We start from the raw sequence: 15,603 nt of genomic DNA, 5'->3' as shown, positions 1-15,603 counted from the left end.
ACGAAAATTCGTGCGATTCGCCGACGAAACCGGACGAATCAAAGGACCAGTGAAATTGCATCGCGATCGCTCGAAAACCGAGACTTTCGTAGAACTCGAAACACCAACAACGATACGTTGTTTTTCGCGTGGACAAGGACCTACCGACGAATTATTTAGAATTCAGATTACGCGTGAATCGACGCCGATCGAGCGACGTGGTACTACAACTGGAACCGTTCCAGCTGAACGTGAACTATCTTATGAATAAATCAATTACGAACAAATAAATAGTTTGCTATTCTTGCTATAAATTAACTATGAGATAAGAACTACGTTTTAGATGAAGTTTCTTCGTTAGTCGCAAACAGTTAAAGCCGAATATCGTTACTCGTCCGATGAATGTAATTTAGTAATTGGATGACAATTAACGTAATCAGCTATGATAAAGCGAAATGATAAAACGCAAAGTTCGCTTAAAAACTTACCGCAGTCAGGCTGTCCAACTCGCCGAGCCATTCGTTCAAGAGTTGTTCCGGGTCTGTCTCGTTGTCGCTGTCCTCGCCTTCCTCCTCGTAGCGCTCCATGATGTACGCCGTCCTTAATCCAGCTTACAACCGTAGTCTATGCGATTCTCCTTATCCTCTGTAAATACACGAACGCGACACGTTGATTCACCTCATTAAATACGCAACATCCATTGGGATAATTATACGAAAGGTATGACGGCAAACGTATAACCTTCGATGCGGTAGCAAATCTTAAATCTCTCGAATGACAACTTTTACTAAATAGTACGATAGATGCATCAAAGACCTTGAGGGGTTTATTACTGCTATTATGAACGTTCGTCTTACAATAGCAGATAATTTCATCGTCGCGTAATTTTTAATCGAAGTAGAATTTTTAATGGCAAATAATCGTATCGTAAAGGCACGTTTCCAAACCCTAAAGCTGTAGAAAATATATCACACGTTTTAACCGATCTCTACCTAACTTGGATGTATGCTAGAGCCCACTAACCCTTTCTACCAAACCAACTCGTTGCCAACTTCGGTCTCTTAAAAAACAGCCTACACTTGCACGATAAACTTGAAATGGCGTGGACAATAGACGAAACGAATTTGTCGTGGCGTCGGGGCGACGGGACGCGACACTCGAAATGGAATTCGAACCCCTGATTCGCACACCCCTTGGAAATCCCTGCTAATGGGCACCGGTAAACGTTTCAGAAGCCTTCCCTTCTCGGACTCGTAGTCTCATCGACACAAATTGCGCCGATGAGTGACAGCCGTCCGACGAGTTCGCGTGCGACTCGCGTCGAAATAGCGTCGCGCCTTTCTACGACGCACGTCGACCCGCTGGATGCATTATGAAACGCACGAAAGAAACCAACAGGCTTGACACTGACATCCCACAGGCGGAGTTCACGTCTTCCACGCACGATTTACCCGCGACGTTGTTGCGAGCTCGACCTGTTCGAGGGCACGATTAATCCATGATAATTATGCCTGCCAGCTGGCGCGACTGCTTCCGACTTTTGCGAGCCTCGTAATTGCGTTAGAAACGATCGGCAGCAGACTCAGCTCGAGTTTATGCAGTCTATCGAATTTATAGATGCGATTGTATGCGTGGTTTGGTACAGACAGCGGTTTCCTGCGAAGTAATTTCGAAATGGAATTAATTTTCCGAAAAATGTGCTCTAGCGACTGAGAAAGCGATTCTTCAGCGATTTGCAAAAGTGAAATTTCTACGATCGACATTTCGATTCGACTATTTTACAAATAATAGACGAACGTTCTACGAATAAATTGCGATATGTCGATACTGTGATAAAGCTTGTCTCGAATATCTTCTCGTTCGTAAACAGCGAGGGAAACGGATAGACGCGAGACGTGGAGCAAAGGTCTGAGGAAAGAGCGTCGGAGACGTCGTCGGCGTGAAACGCGTGCTGTCACGAGAACTCGTGTCCCACTTTAGGACGAGCCGGGTATGAAAAATGAAATACGAACGACTGACCAGAAAAGCCGGTAGTGAAGGCACGAACGCGTGACACCGACATACGCCTACCAAGGCGAGCGCAAACATTGAAAAAACAGGTTGTGGCGCCCAGAAGAGGAGTGTGACGCACTCGTTGCTCGTTAGTCACCGTCTTCCTGGGGCACGATCGTCCAAAGAACTTCACTAAAAAGTTTTTGAACTCCGGCCAAGTGGTTCATTGCCAAACTTAGCTCGTTGTGAACGGACGTTGTTGAACGAACCAGCCACCAGCCAGTGGATCGTGCTTCTCCGTTTTGCTTGCTTTCACTGGCAAAATCAGGAGCCAGAATGTTGTTGAAAATGTGAACTTCGTAGCTGCAGAGATCGACCTACTTGATCGAGAATGGAAAATTTTAGCCGTGGGAAGAGGCCTCTTTGTGGGAAACAGTTGCAACTTCGAAAGAAGAGTAGAAAATCCGGCAGCCTTTCGCACGAAAGAGAAAAGAAATAGGTCGATATTAAAATTGTCATTCGTAAGAAATATTGTTAGACACGGTCGAAAAGAAACTATACAATAAAAAATCGTTGTAAGTTATAAATGGAACGGTTAAACTTCTGACGACCGTGATGTTATAACGAGGCTTTTTATTATGGAACGGGCAACGATGGATCACTGTGACACACGTGAAAAACGACTGACGTCAAAAATATGTAAATCAGCTTCTGCAGAGAAAATATACGTGTATCATTGCGTCTTGGTATATGAAGCCATAAGTGATTACAATCTATGTAGAATAATCTCATACTATAGAGCGTTTAAGAGGCTGCAACTCGCAACATGTTTTCAAAGGTATGACACACAATGGTTTTTCAGTGTAATCTTCTCTGCAATGTCGCCTTCGCACGCGGATCAATCTTTCGTTAATTTCCACGAAAATACCAAACCACGATTTAATATCCCATTAATTTCCACAATGGTTTGTTCTCGCGTAGGCTGCGCCTCCTATTTCGTTCCTTAAACTGAGCTTCAATCTTCTAGAAACGCAATATCTCTCGATCAAAAATTGCTTATTCAAGGAATACGAGAAACTCAAGGAATACAAAGAGTTCAAGGAATACAACTCCACGTTTTTATTTCTCTATGTTGCAGAACATAACGCTGCAAAATACATAATTCAAAGAGAGGAATAAGCTTTTATCCGTATATTTTATGAAAAAAAAAACATGCAAATCGCCCATAGAGTTTGTACAAAAAATAGAAAAATTACAGAGGCGACTCACGATCTATGAATTCACGACCAAGAAAATGGAAAGTTGTATACGAAAATTCAAAGAGTCGGTCTGCGATTTTCCTAAACAATATCAAGCTGTTCTTAAAAGAAAAAGAAAAAAGAGAAATAGAAAGAGGCAAGAGAAATTGAAACGGCGGTGGTTGCTAGCCAGAAACACGCGCGAAAGGGTTGAACGCTTTCGTCGGACGGGTTTTCAACGAATTTCCCGGCAACGTTGCAAATAACGCGTTTTACGGGGACGAACGAAAGGCAACACGAGCCGGTGTTGGTGTCTCGTGACTTCGCGGTTCGCGCGTGATAATAAACACCGGAAGCGGCGAGGAAAAATGCCAGCAGCGAAAAAAACTTTCTTCTGTGGAGGATCAAAGTGCAGCTCGTTGCGAACGAACGTGCAATCTCGGGGGGAAAACTCAAAGCGGGAGTTGTCGGCGTGTTCGTACGTACGGGAAACTGCATACTGACGTTACCCATTTCCCCGAAAAATATACATACAAAAAGATATATATACAAAATGCAGACTGTTTTGTTCCTCGTTTCGACCGTCATATCCTCGACTGCGTATAAATGGCAGAGTTATTTTAAAAGTATGTTTTTCAAGCGAAAACGTGGAACCAGATTCGCCGGAATTAAAAAAGAAACGAAAATACATGTCAGATATAATAGAACGTCTCGTAAAAATAGATTCTTGGACGATATTTTCTCGGTCAGATAGCCGTTTTAAAACGATGTGCGTCATTCGAACTGTTGAAAGACACTGTCAACAAAATGCAATGATATTATCTTTGACCATTGTTGTAAATTGGAATGACGATCGCAAACCAGCGGCAGCAATCACCTTTTCGAAGCACGTGTTGCGTGGAAAGCGACGAGGCGAGGGTTTGTTTTTCGCCGTTCTTGCGCCTCTAAACGACCACTTCAGACATCGATCGAAACGCCGGCACACGTCGTTAGCCACAAAGTGACACCGTGTGACGAGCAACTCGCTACTCGAAACTGCCGCAACCCTGTTTAATCCTTAATTGGTGACGCGTGTTACATTGCGAATGGACGTACGCGTTTCCTGGATTCCCGTGGTTCTGAATAATTTTAGCTATTTTTATCATTAAAAAGAGTCACTTTGTCACCCAATCGACAGACTATGCAACATTATTGCGACAGGATCGTCAATAATATTTATCCACGTCGAATACCGATCATCGTTATCCCACAATTCCATATTTACAATAAATATACAGTCAAGTAACCACACGAAGTTCCAACGGAAACTTCACCATCTCTCCCCATAAATTTCAACAATCAACATTCACCCACCACCGGTGAGGTCAGAGCTGACCATCGATATTTTTCGTTCGACGAGGCATAAATCTCGACCAAACCAACCGACGCGACAGTGAAAAGGAACAACGCGGTTCCCGTGTGCGTGTAGCGGAGAGTATGCAAAGTATGCAAAGCAAATTCAAATTTGAAAATTTAAATTTCAAAATTTAAATTTGAAAATTCAAATTTGAAAATTTGAAAATTCAAGTTTGAAAATTCAAATTTGAAAATTCAAATTTGAAAATTCAAATTTGAAAATTCAAATTTGAAAATTTAAATTTGAAAATTCAAATTTGAAAATTTGAAAATTCAAATTTGAAAATTTGAAAATTCAAATTTAAAAATTTAAATTTAAAAATTTAAATTCGAAAATTCAAATTTGAAAATTTGAAAATTCAAATTTGAAAATTTGAAAATTCAAATTTGAAAATTTGAAAATTCAAATTTGAAAATTTGAAAATTCAAATTTGAAAATTCAAATTTGAAAAATCAAATTTGAAAATTTGAAAATTCAAATTTGAAAATTCAAATTTGAAAATTTAAATTTGAAAATTCAAATTTGAAAATTTAAATTTGAAAATTTGAAAATTAAAATTTAAAAATTTGAAAATTTAAATTTGAAAATTCAAATTTAAAAATTTAAATTTGAAAATTCAAATTTAAAAATTTAAATTTGAAAATTCAAATTTAAAAATTTGAAAATTTAAATTTGAAAATTCAAATTTGAAAATTCAAATTTGAAAATGTGAAAATTCAAAGTTGAAAATTTGAAAATTCAACTTTGAAAATTTGAAAATTCAAATTTAAATATTTAAATTTGAAAATTCAAATTTTCAAAAATTCAAATTTGAAAATTCAAATTTTAAAAAATTCAAATTTGAAAATTCAAATTTTAAAAAATTCAAATTTGAAAATTCAAATTTGAATATTTAAATTTGAAAATTCAAATTTGAAAATTTAAATTTGAAAATTCAAATTTGAAAATTCAAATTTGAAAATTCAAATTAAAAAATTTAAATTTGAAAATTTGAAAATTTGAAAATTCAAATTTGAAAATTCAAATTTGAAAATTCAAATTTGAAAATTTGGAAATTAAAATTTAAAAATTTGAAAATTTAAATTTGAAAATTCAAATTTGAAAATTCAAATTTGAAAATTTGAAAATTCAAATTTAAAAATTTAAATTTAAAAATTTAAATTTGAAAATTCAAATTTGAAAATTTGAAAATTCAAATTTAAAAATTTGAAAATTCAAATTTGAAAATTTGAAAACTCAAATTTGAAAATTTGAAAATTCAAATTTGAAAATTCAAAGTTGAAAATTTGAAAATTCAAATTTAAATATTTAAATTTGAAAATTCAAATTTTCAAAAATTCAAATTTGAAAATTCAAATTTGAAAATTTGAAAATACAAATTTGAAAATTCAAATTTGAAAATTTGAAAATTCAATTTTGAATATTTGAAAATTCAAATTTAAAAATTTGAAAATATAAATTTGAAAATTCAAATTTGAAAATTCAAATTTGAAAATGTGAAAATTCAAAGTTGAAAATTTGAAAATTCAACTTTGAAAATTTGAAAATTCAAATTTAAATATTTAAATTTGAAAATTCAAATTTTCAAAAATTCAAATTTGAAAATTCAAATTTTAAAAAATTCAAATTTGAAAATTCAAATTTGAATATTTAAATTTGAAAATTTGAAAATCCAAATTTAAAAATTTAAATTTAAAAATTTGAAAATTTAAATTTGAAAATTCAAATTTGAAAATTCAAATTTGAAAATTCAAATTTGAATATTTAAATTTGAAAATTTGAAAATCCAAATTTAAAAATTTAAATTTAAAAATTTGAAAATTTAAATTTCAAAATTTAAATTTGAAAATTCAAATTTGAAAATTTGAAAATTCAAGTTTGAAAATTCAAATTTGAAAATTCAAATTTGAAAATTTAAATTTGAAAATTCAAATTTGAAAATTCAAATTTGAAAATTTGAAAATTCAAATTTAAAAATTTAAATTTAAAAATTTAAATTCGAAAATTCAAATTTGAAAATTTGAAAATTCAAACTTGAAAATTTGAAAATTCAAATTTGAAAATTTGAAAATTCAAATTTGAAAATTTAAATTTAAAAATTTAAATTTAGAAATTTAAATTTCAAAATTCAAATTTGAAAATTCAAATTTGAAAATTTGAAAATTTAAATTTGAAAATTCAAATTTAAAAATTTAAATTTAAAAATTTAAATTTGAAAATTCAAATTTAAAAATTTGAAAATTTAAATTTGAAAATTCAAATTTGAAAATTTGAAAATTCAAATTTAAAAATTTAAATTTAAAAATTTAAATTCGAAAATTCAAATTTGAAAATTTGAAAATTCAAATTTGAAAATTTAAATTTAAAAATTTAAATTTAGAAATTTAAATTTGAAAATTCAAATTTGAAAATTCAAATTTGAAAATTTGAAAATTTAAATTGGAAAATTCAAATTTAAAAATTTAAATTTGAAAATTCAAATTTGAAAATTCAAATTTAAAAATTTAAATTTGAAAATTTGAAAATTGAAATTTGAAAATTCAAATTTGAAAATTTCAATTTGAAAATTCAAATTTGAAAATTCAAATTTGAAAATTTGAAAATATAAATTTGAAAATTCAAATTTAAAAATTTAAATTTAAAAATTTAAATTTGAAAATTCAAATTTGAAAATTTGAAAATTCAAATTTAAAAATTTGAAAATTTAAATTTGAAAATTCAAATTTAAAAATTTAAATTTAAAAATTCAAATTTAAAAATTTGAAAATTTAAATTTGAAAATTCAAATTTAAAAATTTAAATTTAAAAATTTAAATTTGAAAATTAAAATTTGAAAATTTGAAAATTCAAATATGAAAATTTTAAAATTCAAATTTGAAAATTTGAAAATTCAAATTTGAAAATTCAAATTTGAAAATTTGAAAATTCGAATTTAAATATTTAAATTTGAAAATTCAAATTTGAAAATTCAAATATAAAAATTTAAATTTAAAAATTTAAATTTGAAAATTTAAATTTGAAAATTTGAAAATTCAAATTTGAAAATTCAAATTTTCAAAAATTCAAATTTGAAAATTTGAAAATTCAAATTTGAAAATTTGAAAATTCAAATTTGAAAATTCAAATTTGAAAATTTGAAAATTCAAATTTGAAAATTTGAAAATTCAAATTTGAAAATTTGAAAATTCAAATTTGAAAATTTGAAAATTCAAATTTGAAAATTCAAATTTGAAAATTTGAAAATTCAAATTTAAAAATTTGAAAATTCAAATTTGAAAATTCAAATTTGAAAATTCAAATTTGAAAATTCAAATTTGAAAATTCGAATTTGAAAATTCAAATTTGAAAATTTGAGAATTCAAATTTGAAAATTCAAATTTGAAAATTCGAATTTGAAAATTCAAATTTGAAAATTTGAGAATTCAAATTTGAAAATTCAAATTTGAAAATTCGAATTTGAAAATTCAAATTTGAAAATTTGAGAATTCAAATTTGAAAATTCAAATTTGAAAATTTGAGAATTCAAATTTGAAAATTCAAATTTGAAAATTCAAATTTGAAAATTCAAATTTGAAAATTCAAATTTGAAAATGTGAAAATTCAAATTTAAAAATTTGAAAATTTAAATTTGAAAATTCAAATTTAAAAATGTAAATTTGAAAATTCAAATTTTCAAAAATTCAAATTTGAAAATTCAAATTTGAAAATTTAAATTTGTATTTTCGAGCTATCGCGGGGAGACGCGGTCGTTAGAATACGCGCCAACGGGAGTCGTAAATTCCCGTTACGATTAGAATGATCGACACCACGAATAGTTCGATCCCCGTATTTCGATTAAGATAATAGGGGTGATTCAGGTATGATAACACTGTGGCTCACAGAGTTAAAATATATATTTCCAACACCTAGTATACACGATTGAATAGATATAAACACTTAATAACTTAGCACGGTATGAGATTTAATGTGAGAAGTTAGGCGTTAGATCTTTGACCGTGGTAGGAACGGTGAGAGTTATAGGGAATGCAGGAACTCTAGTCACCGTGAGAGACGATGGAAAACTCTGAAGCTTAGTCTAATGTGAATACGGAGGAAAGCTTGGTATTGGTGTGCCCTTTGAACGAAGAACGCGGATTCGTTGCTTACATTTTTAGTTAGTAAAGTGAGGGCAATAATACGCGATGTCGATTGGTTGGGACCAATGTTAGGAAGGAAGAGAGGAGGAAGAAACCTCCTACCAACTTGGGTCCTAGACGACATTATTTACAGGGAAACTCAGATTTTTCGTTAGGTATATCTCAGCTTTCTTCGTAATTCTTAAGAGCACATAATAAACCCAAGGACCTTTCTAAAAACCGGCCGAAAATACTTCTGGAATTAGAAAGTCTCTTCGGGCAAACAGATGTGCTTAGACCATGTGTGCGAACAATGCAGATAGAATTGCAACTTTATCGTGGGTCCTTGGGCCTTTGGAGTGTTAGAAGGACGGCAGGTAGACCGGTGGTTGGCAAGCCGCGCGGGATGGCGTGCAGATGTGTTGCGCGACAGAACAAAATTTGAAAATGAAATTTGAAAATTCAAATTTGAAAATTCAAATTTGACAATTTGAAAATTCAAAGTTGAAAATTTGAAAATTCAAATTTGAAAATTTGAAAATTCAAAGTTGAAAATTTGAAAATTCAAATTTGAAAATTTGAAAATTCAAATTTAAATATTTAAGTTTGAAAATTCAAATTTTCAAAAATTCAAATTTGAAAATTCAAATTTGAATATTTAAATTTGAAAATTCAAATTTGAAAATTTGAAAATTCAAATTTGAAAATTCAAATTTGAAAATTTAAATTTGAAAATTCAAATTTGAAAAATTAAATTTGAAAATTTGAAAATTCAAATTTAAAAATTTGAAAATTTAAATTTGAAAATTCAAATTTTCAAAAATTCAAATTTGAAAATTCAAATTTTAAAAAATTCAAATTTGAAAATTCAAATTTGAATATTTAAATTTGAAAATTCAAATTTGAAAATTTGAAAATTCAAATTTAAAAATTTAAATTTAAAAATTTAAATTTGAAAATTCAAAGTTGAAAATTTGAAAATTCAACTTTGAAAATTTGAAAATACAAATTTAAATATTTAAATTTGAAAATTCAAATTTTCAAAAATTCAAATTTGAAAATTCAAATTTTAAAAAATTCAAATTTGAAAATTCAAATTTGAATATTTAAATTTGAAAATTTGAAAATTCAAATTTGAAAATTCAAGTTTGAAAATTCAAATTTGAAAATTTGGAAATTCAAATTTAAAAATTTGAAAATTTAAATTTGAAAATTCAAATTTGAAAATTCAAATTTGAAAATTTGAAAATTCAAATTTGAAAATTCAAATTTGAAAATTTGAAAATTCAAATTTGAAAATTTGAAAATTCAAATTTAAAAATTTAAATTTAAAAATTTAAATTTGAAAATTCAAATTTGAAAATTTGAAAATTCAAATTTGAAAATTTGAAAATTCAAATTTGAAAATTCAAAGTTGAAAATTTGAAAATTCAAATTTGAAAATTTGAAAATTCAAATTTAAATATTTAAATTTGAAAATTCAAATTTTCAAAAATTCAAATTTGAAAATTCAAATCTGAAAATTCAAATTTGAAAATTTAAATCTGAAAATTCAAATTTGAAAATTTGAAAATTCAAATTTGAAAATTTGAAAATTCAAATTTGAAAATTTGAAAATTCAAATTTAAAAATTTAAATTTAAAAATTTAAATTTGAAAATTCAAATTTGAAAATTCAAGTTTGAAAATTCAAATTTGAAAATTTGAAAATTCAAATTTGAAAATTTGAAAATTCAAATTTGAAAACTTGAAAATTCAAATTTGAAAATTTGAAAATTCAAATTTAAAAATTTAAATTTAAAAATTTAAATTTTAAAATTCAAATTTGAAAATTTGAAAATTCAAATTTGAAAATTTGAAAATTCAAATTTAAATATTTAAATTTGAAAATTCAAATTTTCAAAAATTCAAATTTGAAAATTCAAATCTGAAAATTCAAATTTGAAAATTCAAATTTGAAAATTCAAATTTGAAAATTTGAAAATTCAATTTTGAATATTTGAAAATTCAAATTTAAAAATTTGAAAATATAAATTTGAAAATTCAAATTTGAAAATTTGAAAATTTAAATTTGAAAATTCAAATTTGAAAATTTGAAAATTCAAATTTGAAAATTTGGAAATTCAAATTTGAAAATTTAAATTTGAAAATTCAAATTTGAAAATTCAAATTTGAAAATTTGAAAATTCAATTTTGAATATTTGAAAATTCAAATTTAAAAATTTGAAAATATAAATTTGAAAATTCAAATTTGAAAATTTGAAAATTTAAGTTTGAAAATTCAAATTTGAAAATTTGAAAATTCAAATTTGAAAATTTGAAAATTCAAATTTGAAAACTTGAAAATTCAAATTTGAAAATTTGAAAATTCAAATTTAAAAATTTAAATTTAAAAATTTAAATTTGAAAATTCAAATTTGAAAATTTGAAAATTCAAATTTGAAAATTTGAAAATTCAAATTTGAAAATTTGAAAATTCAAATTTGAAAATTTGAAAATTCAAATTTGAAAATTTGAAAATTCAAATTTGAAAATTCAAAGTTGAAAATTTGAAAATTCAAATTTGAAAATTTGAAAATTCAAATTTAAATATTTAAATTTGGAAATTCAAATTTTCAAAAATTCAAATTTGAAAATTCAAATCTGAAAATTCAAATTTGAAAATTCAAATTTGAAAATTCAAATTTGAAAATTTGAAAATTCAATTTTGAATATTTGAAAATTCAAATTTAAAAATTTGAAAATATAAATTTGAAAATTCAAATTTGAAAATTTGAAAATTTAAATTTGAAAATTCAAATTTGAAAATTTGAAAATTCAAATTTGAAAATTTGGAAATTCAAATTTGAAGATTTAAATTTGAAAATTCAAATTTGAAAATTTGAAAATTCAAATTTAAAAATTTGAAAATTTAAATTTGAAAATTCAAATTTGAAGATTCAAATTTGAAAATTTGAAAATTCAAATTTGAAAATTTGAAAATTCAAATTTTCAAATTCAAATTTGAAAATTGAAATTTGAAAATTCAAATTTGAAAATTCAAATTTTCAAAAATTCAAATTTGAAAATTTGAAAACTTAAATTTAAAAATTTGAAATTTTAAATTTAAAAATTTAAATTTATAAATTTAAATTTGAAAATTCAAATTTGAAAATTTGAAAGTTCAAATTTGAAAATTTGAAAATTCAAATTTGAAAATTTAAATTTGAAAATTCAAATTTGAAAATTTGGAAATTCAAGTTTGAAAATTCAAATTTGAAAATTCAAATTTGAAAATTCAAATTTGAAAATTTAAATTTGAAAATTCAAATTTAAAAATTTAAATTTAAAAATTTAAATTTGAGAATTCAAATTTGAAAATTTGAAATTTTAAATTTGAAAATTCAAATTTGGAAATTCAAATTTGAAAATTTAAATTTGAAAATTTAAATTTGAAAATTTAAATTTGAAAATTCAAATTGGAAAATTTGAAAATTCAAGTTTGAAAATTCAAATTTGAAAATTCAAATTTGAAAATTCAAATTTGAAAATTTGAAAATTCAGATTTAAAAATTTAAATTTTTAAATTTAAATTTAAATTTAAATTTAAATTTGAAAATTCAAATTTGAAAATTTGAATATTAAATTTCCGTGATTCTGAATAATTTTAGCTATTTTTATCATTAAAAAGAGTCACTTTGTAACCCAATCGACAGACTATGCAACATTATTGCGACAGGTTCGTCAATAATATTTATCCACGTCGAATACCGATCATCGTTATCCCACAATTCCATATTTACAATAAATATACAGTCAAGTAACCACACAAAGTTCCAACGGAAACTTCACCATCTCTCCCCATAAATTTCAACAATCAACATTCACCCACCACCGGTGAGGTCAGAGCTGACCATCGATATTTTTCGTTCGACGAGGCATAAATCTCGACCAAACCAACCGACGCGACAGTGAAAAGGAACAACGCGGTTCCCGTGTGCGTGTAGCGGAGAGTATGCAAAGTTTGCGCGGAATAGCGGCGAATTAACCGCAGAAATCGATTTACTTCGGGCGGGGTTAAGTAACATTTTATGTAGCCGTGTACGAGGATCGAAGCGGTCTGCGTATACCTCGACTGTAAATCAAGCCGAAGAAAGCCTACGCCGACTTCGCAGCGGTCACACGAACACTCGACCTATAACTAATGAGCGATTAACATGTCGTGATATAAATTCTTATTTTTGCGGAGGACGCGCCTCACCGCTCTATCCATTGACACATACATCGAACTGTCTTTTAATTCAGATCTGCACAGCTCCTTTCGTAATCGACGCGAGGCCGTTAATACGCGTTTGCTCGCTCGTTTGCATACGCTCAGGCGTACACATATGGCGGTAGTCTATATCGTCGTGTGAAAGTTATACACGATGTGGTTTTACGTACATCGAAATGGCAATTTTGCTACGTAGGCAGAGAAAGATTTGTGGATGGAAAGATCGAGTTTGAAATAAGAATATTTTCTTTAGCAAATGGTTCGATCCTCTACTTGTACGATGATCCGATTAATTCTTCGTTTCGCGAATCGTTCGGTTCCACTGCGTTTTCAATTTCGTCAAGATTTCACGAATACCGAACGCACGGAAGAGAAAGCAGCGAGAGGCAGTTTACGGACATTAAATTCCCTTTTGCCTGACTAAAATCCAAGCCGTCTCGTTACTGAATATTCTATTCGCTGTACACCCCAACGGCAGAAACAATTTTGCACGCGCCAGTTCCTTTTCGTCGGGCCGAAAACTCGGCTGGAGCTGTGGCGTAAACGTTTCAATGGGTCAGATTCACGAAAAACTGTTCGGCCGAGCCGGAATTTATTGGATTTCACCGCGCCGTTCCGCAATTACTTCGAATACCACGGACGATCCACGTCTATGGAATTCGCTTGCGACGCGAATGATAAATGGATCTGACGTAATTCACGAAGACGATTCGCGGTCATTGGGATTCCGGCCTCGTTGCCTTCTCCATTGCCAGCAAGCGGTTGCTTTTGTCTCTGAAATTTTCCGCGTTACGTAAACAAAACTGTTAAGAGGACAATCGTCTGCGAATTTCAATTGGTCGTCGATATTCAGCATAATTGTTGTTTGTTATGCGCCTGTCATACGTTTTCATTTATCGAGCTTTTTAACTCGGATATCGATCATCTGCTCTTTCGTATACGACAGTTACTGAGTATCTGACAATATTAGCAAGCCGATAACTTTCGAGTTGCAAATAAATCTTTGTCGTGTAAACAGCATTTTTACGATTTTACGATTTACGAGATAAAAACATCGATATATCACGATAACACTCGGTTTATATGAAATTTGTCGCAAGACAAATCGAATCGAATTTAACGCCGCTAAAAAGATACAAATTCGTGGTCACATTTCTCTTTTGTGTTTCTGTTGAATCTGTTGAATGAATCATGCGATTGAGCAATGTAAATAGTCTACGTATGTATACATACGGCGTAATGAACGCTCGAAGTGACGGTAACATTAAATCATCGAGAAGTCAACGAGGCCTTGCAACGAACAGTTTTATGTAATACCGCTTAGAAAGAAAACCAGAGATGACTCGTTTTCTTACGCATATCTGCGAGTATGTCATCGGTAAATATACGTGCATCGATGCTTTTAAAGCGAAACTGTCCTCGCAGTGTTTTTTGTGTTTTGTACCGATAGAAGCGTTGATTAACGAATAAACGATGAACCTGAAGTCTCTTTCGACACGTTTGGACGACAGCCACGATATCAATTCAGATGTGTTGTATTTTATCAATTGCGATTGAAAATTGCGATTGAAAATATTTGGTCAGAATTTTCTATAAATCGTTTAATTAAGAAAATAGCTATTATCGGTAAATTCATGTTAATTCGTCAAATTCCATTTTAACATTTTATAGCCATATCTACGATCATTTCGTATGAATATTTCTCTTTTCCGCGTTATTACGTTACAAAGAATATCGACGACAAAGTGTAATAACAGCTCGATCAGAGCGAGACAATTTATAAACCGACGGAAAATTTAATTTAGCGCGTCAATGGTCGTTCATAGTGATCGACATCAACCGACAATGTTCACCAGGCATGAAAGCCTTCGTGCGGCCGACTTTTCCCTTTCGATCTGTTCACTGAATATTTTATTGCGCAACGTTTAAACATAGCGCTGATAACAATGCATGATAAAAAGTATAATCCAAGCGTAAAACGTTACTCGGATGAAATAAAAAAGAAAAAAAAAAATGATCGAAACGGTCGTTATTGTCAAAACGAATCTATTCAATCGATAAAATTCGTATCAAAGTGGGCGAAAAAAAAGTCCTCGTGACTTTATGCTATCAAATATTCTGTGCAACGTTGCGTCGTTGAATATTCGATGGTATCCGTGATAACATCGTCGTATTTCAAACGAGTCTACATGAGAGCCATAAATAACCGAAGTACGACCATCCCGAAGCAAATTGCAAGTTGTAGCAAAATTTAATTTACAGGTTATATATCACCAACGAGCTACAGATACAAGCTTGTTAGCTTTCTTTTCTTTATCAAAAAGGACAAAATGGAAAAATTACACGACGATTACACGATAAATTGCCAAGGAACATCTAATTCGATTTATAATTTAAACATAACGAATACGCGTGCAGCGTACGACTATGTTCTATCGTTTAAACTTTTAATAAATTTCGCCCGTGATCGCTGATTAAAGGACGAGCTTCATCGTTGGTGGAAATGCGGAGGATAAAAATTCTTTTTATGTTTCATTTATTTTTTAAATTCGAACGTCTCGAACGCTACAATTGCACGACGTTTGCCACGGAAATCAGCGGAGTCGGCAGAATATCAAATTTACTCGGCACG

The 15,603-nt window shown here is 29.1% G+C and overlaps 1 protein-coding gene across 1 annotated transcript in view; it reads right to left on the bottom strand.

Moving 5' to 3' along the window:
* LOC100643056 (amyloid beta A4 precursor protein-binding family B member 1-interacting protein) overlaps positions 1 to 15,603 on the bottom strand; it is a 152,988-nt gene that overhangs the window by 92,943 nt on the left and 44,442 nt on the right. Inside the window, exon 2 of the mRNA XM_003399650.4 lies at positions 468 to 624. Coding sequence (XP_003399698.2) covers positions 468 to 566 — 99 coding nt within the window. The 5' untranslated portion in view covers positions 567 to 624. The remainder of the gene's footprint in view (positions 1 to 467; positions 625 to 15,603) is intronic.

This window comes from Bombus terrestris, chromosome 12, assembly GCF_910591885.1.
Source record: "Bombus terrestris chromosome 12, iyBomTerr1.2, whole genome shotgun sequence".
Taxonomy (NCBI): Eukaryota; Metazoa; Arthropoda; class Insecta; order Hymenoptera; family Apidae; genus Bombus; species Bombus terrestris.
Note: the sequence above shows the minus strand (reverse complement) of the source record. Positions and strands in the feature narration are given on the sequence as shown.